We start from the raw sequence: 7509 nt of genomic DNA, 5'->3' as shown, positions 1-7509 counted from the left end.
TTAATCTTTTCAAAGACACCCCTTTTTGTCCCGAAGATTGCTGCGAGGACGACTGAAAAGGTCTCAGAGCACGCAGATAAAGAAGACGAAGGGGAACGTCTTGCCGCCAGCTCGCCGCATTGTAAGCTAATCCTGCCCGACGGGGGTGGGGGGAGCGTCCCGGCGTCTTTCGGTAAGAACAGTTGATAAGGACCCCGCAGCAGATCGCCTTTCCCCCCCCCTCCCGCCGCTCGTATCCCGACGGGCAGCGCAGCGGGGCGGACCGCAGCCCCGTACCCGCCCCCGGAGCCCCGCAACGGCCGCCTCTGCCGGGGCAGTGCCGGAAGGAAAGCGGAGGGGGGGGGGGGAAGAGGCGGCATGCTGCCCGCGGGATGCGGCGGGCGGTGAGCGGCCGGGGCGAGGGGCAGCGGGGCAGCGGGGCGGGGAGGAGCGGGCCGCGGTGGGCTGATGTTCCCCGCTCGGGTCCCGCAGGCTGATGGCGGCTTTGGAGGCGGCACTGCGCGGCGGTGCGGAGCGGCAGTGGGAGATGGAGCGGAGAGCGGAGCGCAGCCGGGATCTGCTGCGGGGGTGAGTGCGGGGCGCCCCGGTGCCGTCGGGGGGGGGGGGGAGTGCGGTGCCGTCGGGGGGGGCGGTGACGCCGGACCGCTGTGTGTGTGTTCCCCGCAGGGAGCGGAGCGGAGATGAGCGGCCGAAGGAGGTGGAGGTGGGGTCCGGCGGTGGACGCGGTGAGCCCTCCTGTGCCGAGCCGGTGTCACGCGGCCCGGCTTAGGGTTCCGACTGAAATTCGTGGGGGAGAGAGTCGGAGTGTGGAGGAATAACGGGCAATCCGTTTTGGGGTCTGCCGGTCTGTCTGATCCTCGCGCAGAGAGCACGCCTTCACCCCGGGAGCTGCGGGAGCTGGAGCTGCTGAATGCCGCCCTGGAGAAAGCGCTCCGAGTCAGGAAAAGCGTCTCAAGAGCATCCGCGGCGGCACAGGGAGATGCGGGGGAGAAGTCTGCGGGCACGGAGCCGGCTCGGGGGGATGCGGGGCGGCAGCGAGTGCCTGCAACCACCGGAGACGGCCCTGTGACCGCCTGCCTCCCCCGCGAGGTGAGAGCTGGGAGCAAGGAGCCCGCTGCTCCCAAGAAGGCCACTCCGTACCGGCTCCGAGCCCCGTACAGGACTGAGCCAGATGTGAGAAGAGCACAGAGGAAAGGCCCAGCAGGACGTGTCAGCAGAGCTCCTGGGGCAGCTGGGAAGAGCTCTTCCAAAGCGGTGGCTTCCCAGCGAGGACGGAGTTGTGAGGCAGTGGTCCGTGCAGCAGCCAAACCCCAGGGAGCAGCTGGCTTTCCCATGCCTGCCTCCAGTGAGCAGCACGGCTTCCCCGTGGCTGAAAGGAGCCCGGTGGATGTGTGCAGGCAGCAGCTCTGTGTGGGGAAGGAGTGTTGTGGTTCCCTCGGAGCAGATGAACCCTCAGCTGCTGCAGGGAGTGCATCACCACGGGCAGCCACGCTGCGGGAGCAGGGGTGAGTGCCAAACACAGCCACAGCGTGGCCCATCTCACTGCTCCACAGAGCCTAATCTGGTTTTGCTGCCCCTCTGTTTCTCTGCTGGAGGAAGAGGCCTTTAGGGTCCTCTGTGACTGTTGAGTAAGCATCTGCACGGGGACGGCCGCGTGGCTGGGGCTTTGGAAGTCCTTTCATTGAGTCCTCTGATGCTTCTCACTGGTGACAGAATGAGGGGAAATGGCCTCAAGTTGCACCAGGGTAAATTTAGGTCAGATATCAGGAAACATTTCTTTACAGAAAGGGTCGTCAAGCACTGGAATGGGCTCCCAGGGAGGTGGTGGAGTCACCATCCCTGGATGTGTTTAAAAATCATTAGGATCCGGTGCTCAGGGCCATGATTTAGCAGAGGGTTGTTAGCGTGAGGGCAGTATGGTTAGGTCATGGTTGGACTCAATGATCTTTGAGGTCAAAAGTATATACCCAGTGGAGTTTGGAGAGAGGCTACCTGGATTTCATGCTCTGCCCTTTAACCTCTCAGGTGCTGTCTGCTTTACTGTAGAATCTGGATTGGCTGTTGTTTCAGGTGTATGGCACGAAGGGTGTTACTGCCACGACCTGGGGAAGACCAGGAAAACAATACTGAGAGCTGTGGCTTTGCACTCAGACTCATCCGTCCTTTCAGATAACTTCTGCATTCATTTCTGTGTGTTCTGTGCTTTAGAGAAACACTGGCGTTAAGGTCTGGTCCTGTGCTTGTGTAACACTGAGATGTTGATCTCAGCAGCCCCAGTCCAACAGCCCCATGTCCGAACAGTGCTGGGGTGGCTGTTGCTGGGGGAGCAGGAATGTGGGTTCAGTCGTGTATTTCTTCTCACCATGGCTGCAGCACTGCCTGTGGTTTGCACAAGGCTCAGCTGTAGCTGCCAGCCCAGCTGGCAGAGGGCTTTGTGCCCAAAGAAATGGGAAAGGAGCACTGAACTGACACCCATCCCTCCCCCATGGCAGAAAGCACTCTGACTCGTTATTGCGTGCAGTGGAAGCTGCATTGTGCCTTTCCCATTCTTGGTGCCCACAGTGCTAAGTGAGGTGGCCTCGCTGTGCAGCAGCATAGTGGGGAAGGTGTGCGTGCAGCTGTGCAGCAGTTGCTTTGCTCACAGGTGTGGTTTTCCCCCCTTGTGTTGGGGTTTCGGTCCCAGCCCTGCTGGCACAATGGCAGAGCTCCCCCAGCTCCACTTGGTGATGAGAGGAACAACTGGTGCTCCCACCATGGGGACAGCCCGATGGCAGCAGTGCATTTAGCTACAGCTAAATTAATTTGGACAAAAAGTAGTTTTCTCTATTTAAGATAAGGCTCTGCCATCTCTGCCTTCAGCACTGCTGAGCTCCTGTTTTGCAGGTGCCAGCTGGAGCTGCCCCTTCCCTACAGGAAAGCCCACTCCAGGAACTCCAGGTAAGTGCTGGGGCAGTGTGGAGGGCTCAGAGTGGGGCAGTTCAGGGAGCTGACCTTGAGTGCCCCATGCTGTCAGTTTCCCAAGTTGTTGGTGCCCTGGAAGCACTGCTGCTGTGCTTGGATGAGGCCGGATCTGCTGACAGACTGCCCCAGACAGAGCCCTAACCACACTGGTGGTGTGGGCAGCTGGGTTTTCGGTTCCCTCATCCATCCTCCAGTCCCAAGGGATATCTCAGTGCCTCCCTTGGGGCTCCCAAGGGTGGGTTTTGTCCCAGTCCTAAGCTTCAGCCACAAATGCAGTGACAGCTCCTCATGTTAACCTCAGTAATTGCTCCTTCTGTCAGAAGCAGTCATTTATCAGGCAGCAATCCCTCAGCTGCCCTTTGGCACATTGTAAACCATCAGTTCCCTTAATTTTCTCCTCTAAGCTGATCACTGATACTACTTCCAGCTCGCTAACCAAAACTAACCTTTGTGCTAAAGATCGTGTGCTGCCGGAGCGAGCAGTGCAACTCACCTCCTGACCCTGTGAGTTTTCAGGGCGTGGGAGAAGTGCCGTCTGTGCCACACGAGTGCCGATGCAGCAGCTGCGAGGATGCGTTTTACAGAGAGGATCCAGAGCACTGTATCCTTCCTCTGCTCAGCCCTCCTGGCTCGCTCAGCCCATGGTGTGCAGGAATTCAGGCCTGCTTTCTGGGAAGCGTTGTTTCTTTCTCATAGCACAGCTTTGGTGTAGTTGTGTAAGTTGTGATCCGTGCAAGGAAGGCTGCCCGGGCTCCAGCTGCTCTGGGCTGAGGCTGTTATTGTGGATCGTTCCTTAAGCTGCTTTTGTTTCGAGTTCCATTCACCAATGCCGACGCTCAGTCCTGCAGAGATCGAGGAGGAATTAAAAGCCCTGCAGGATGTCCCTTCCCGTCTGAGCCTGTATGTGGAAACTGAGTCTGCAGGTAGGAATGAAAAGAGTGGGGAGGAGGGCAGAGGGTGGAGTGGGGATGATTTCAGTGGGCTCCAGTTCTGTGTGTCTGGTGCTCTTGGCATGTGCCAGATGTGAGGGACAGGACCCCTCTCCACCCCAAGTGCGGGCTGGTTAACCCCCAGCTGCTCCAGAAGCTGATGTCTCCTGTGGGTTTTAGCATGCTCATGCCTGCTGGTTTTCCTCTGCTTCTCCTGCAGACCATCCCACTCTTCAAAGAGAGTACGAAAGCCTTCTGACCTTGGAAGGTCTGCAAAGCACAGCGTCCCAGTGCTTGCACAAGCTGCAGCTTCTCCGAGCAGGTGAGCCGGTGCTTGTGCTTGTCCTCAGGTGTGGACATGGCCAGCTGTGCCTGAGCAGTACTTTGCTCTGTGTGGGTAGAATGCTGTGGACCAAACGTTGTTTTTCTCCCTAGTTATTGTTCATGGTAAAGCAGTGTGTAAAATTCTCTCTGGTGGGAAGTGGTGCCTGTTTTTGGGACGGGTTGCAGTTCAGAATGGTTGATGGAGCTGCTGAGAGGATGAGGAGGGGACATGCATGCCGTGAGCCCAGATGTCCTGATCGTGCCATGTGTGGGGAGCATGCCCCAAATGGAATAACAACATCAGTTGTTATTTCCTAGGAACACAAAGCAGATCACAAGCTCTGTGAGTACTGGTTTAACTTGCATGTTGCTGCAAATTCTTCACCTTGACAGCTGTGGAGTCCCAGAGAAGCCTGCACACAGACTGCACTGGGGACAGAGGACACTGCTGTGCAGCCCGTGCTGCTGCCGGGGCTCGGGTGTGCAGCAGTGTGGGCATGCTGGCTGCTCCTCTCCTCTGCTACTCCGGGCTCCAGGAGCTGAGCGACCTGTTTGCCTTGAAGCTGCGTGTGTCAATGCTGCACCAAGAGATTGCCTTACAAAAGGTGAGTCTTTAAGGGCTCGTGCTGTCGTGGTAGGGTGAGAGAAATGCAGTAGGGAGAAAGAAAGGCAGGCATGGGGCAGCAGCTGTGGTACCTCACTGACTCTGGGGAAGAACAGACCGACCCTTTCAGGAGTTTGAAGTGGCTGACCTCTTCTGATAACATTTTTTTGCTACTCTTCTGGAGTGTGGCAGCAGAGGCTGGAGTTGATAGTGTTTGGAGATCAGCTTTGGCAGCCCTTCGCTGTCCCATCAGGGTCTCCACTTTGTCATCCTCTCAGTGTGACCTCTTCAGCTAGCAAACTTCTCTGCTGCCTGTTGCTTTCATTTTAATGTCAACCCCCTGTGCAGCTAATCTTGACTTTACCCTCCTTTGATAGCTGGTAAGCACATGAAAGGAAGTCAGCCTCTCCACCAGCTGACAGTGCTTGCTGCACAGGGCCCACTCATTCTTCTTGACAGCAAAGGGCAGAGATCTGTGAAGCCACATCTGCCCTGTGCTTTTGACCTACCCTTCCACCTAGCTCAGTGACAGAGGCTTTGGAAATGCAATTGTTCATAACCCAGGGAAGTTATTTATAAGATACCACACTTTTCTCCCTGGCAGAAGATAGAGAGCTTGTTTCCAAATAGGATTTTAGTGCTGTACCCTTGAATTCTGGACTGCAAGGTTTTTGCTTTTATCTGCCCAAAACATCACAGTGTCTGAAGCCCTGTGTTTCACCGTTGGGACCTGTTTCCTCTGCACGTGGGTGCTGTGTATCAGCTGAGCTCTGAGTATCTTCGGAGTGTGCAAGATACATGAAATTCTTGGGACAAGAATCTTGACAAGATCTTGAATGATCTTGGTGCAGGATAAATAACTAGGGAAAGGGTCTGTTTATTTTGGGGCCAAGCTTGTCCGTTGTATTTCTGCAGAGAAACAGCAGGAATCACAGCAAGTGCTGTTAACTCTTAGCTTGTCTCTGGCGAAGATCTGTTTCCCATTATTCTCCAGAAACAGACTGGGGGATGGAAAAAAGGACGAGCTTTCTCTTAAGAGTGCTATGTTTCTCCACTACTTTCATGTGCCAGTTTTCCCCTGTGATGGTGAGCTGTTTGTGAGCCAGGTGCCAGGCAGCCATAAAAGATCGTGTTTGTTGCACAGCCACTTCAATTCTCAGAATCCCAGGAGAGCCCCGTGTCCTCACACCACTGCCATGTTCTCTACTCCTGCACAGCTCAGGATGACGGAACTGCTGCCTGTCCTGGGCTCCAGGCCCTGCCCGGGGACCTCTGTGGCTCAGCTCTATCGAGCCATCTACACGCAGCTCTGCGAGGGAGGCGAGCGCTTCCCGGTGCTGGTGCGAGATGAGCTGACAGACTGAGCTGGTGGGAGCCTCCCTCTGCCCTGTCACATAAACAGCGATGTTTTTAAGCAATAAATCTTTTCTGGTAGCTTTTGGTACCTCACCTGTTTGTCCGACTGAAGGGAGCTGCATTCCTGGGCTTTGGCTTGTTCCTCGTCGGTCGCTTTTGCAACTTGCTAACGGCGAGTGAAGCTTCTGCATGGACACTGGTGGTGGGCTTTCTTCCAAGGTCTGTCTGTTCCAGATTGTTGTCTCCTTCAGCCTCGATGCTGGCCTTGTATTTGGGTTACGTAGCTGTCCCTAACATGTGATTTAGACTGTTGTGAAATCCAAGGAAAATGAGCTGCTATTGCCATAACTTCGTTCATAAGTTGGAATATAACCAGCGTTACAGTAATACTGCCAGTGTTTCTGATGCCTTCATCCACATCCACCCAGGCTACATGCAGTCGTGCCTCTTGGGGAACCAGTTCGGTTTGCAGTCATCTGCTCTGAGCTGTGCTGCTGCTGGGACCACTGCAGCTGCAGCAGTCCCTTCAGCCCCTGGGTCAGCTTTGCTGCTCGGGTCACAGCTCCGTGGGGCAGCTCTGTGACCTGCCACGCTCTTTTCTAATGACTCCCACCTCTAGCCTACAACTGACATGCTTCTGCTGGATCATCTTATCTGGGGATGGTGCCTGAGCCGGGAAGGGCTGGGCAGTGTGTTCGGGGGATGCAGCTGCAGCGTGAGGGAGTGACGGAGCAGCCCAGTAGATGGCACTCAGCCCTTTGCTCTGCTGCTGAGCCCGAGCCGGCAGCTGCTGCAGGAGCAGTCTTCCCAGGGTGACTGATGTAACGCCCTGCCCAGCTATGGAAAATACAAGTTCTGTAGCAATCCTGACCTTGCCACCACAGGAAACCCCTGCTTTGGTTCTTCCTGCACCTTCAGTCTTCACTTAAACCCATGGCATTGCTGTGTGGCAATTGCTTCAGAGTCACATGGCAAACTTCTGGCTTGCAAGCATTTTGAAGTCCATTTAGCAAAAGGCCACTGAATACTGATGCAGCATTTCTACTTCTTGTTATGGCTGGGCTTGCATCATACCTTGCAGCTGGACTGAACTCCTGTTTGGAGGAATTCAGCTCTTGGAGATGCTGACATCGGTCATTATAATTTCCTTCCGTGATTTTTCGAAAGGCTGGAGTTAAGGTGGTTTCACTTCTGGATGTCTGGCCCTTTCTGACCCCCAGACCCCATCCCAGGGCTGGGTGAACATCAGTGTTCTCCTGTCGCTTAAATTCCTTCATTGCATTGCATTCAGTTCTTTGTGTTCTGGCTCAGCTAGGGCAGCTCCGCCATGGGTAA

General features: G+C 55.5%; 1 protein-coding gene across 1 annotated transcript; it reads left to right on the top strand.

Moving 5' to 3' along the window:
* The first annotated feature begins 326 nt into the window (after positions 1 to 326).
* On the top strand, positions 327 to 6250 carry TEDC2 (tubulin epsilon and delta complex 2). Its single transcript, XM_065732590.1, has 10 exons — positions 327 to 383; positions 472 to 567; positions 667 to 725; positions 866 to 1505; positions 2884 to 2937; positions 3478 to 3562; positions 3776 to 3884; positions 4111 to 4212; positions 4608 to 4819; positions 6036 to 6250. The coding sequence occupies exons 1-10, from the start codon at positions 358 to 360 to the stop codon at positions 6180 to 6182; spliced, it is 1530 nt and encodes a 509-aa protein (XP_065588662.1). The 5' UTR covers positions 327 to 357; the 3' UTR covers positions 6183 to 6250.
* Positions 6251 to 7509: the final 1259 nt, after the last annotated feature.

Source organism: Cyrtonyx montezumae, unplaced genomic scaffold (assembly GCF_038088225.1).
Source record: "Cyrtonyx montezumae isolate F1298 unplaced genomic scaffold, pur_monq_1.0 scaffold_16, whole genome shotgun sequence".
Classification (NCBI taxonomy): domain Eukaryota; kingdom Metazoa; phylum Chordata; class Aves; order Galliformes; family Odontophoridae; genus Cyrtonyx; species Cyrtonyx montezumae.
This window is presented reverse-complemented; position numbering and strand designations above follow the sequence as displayed.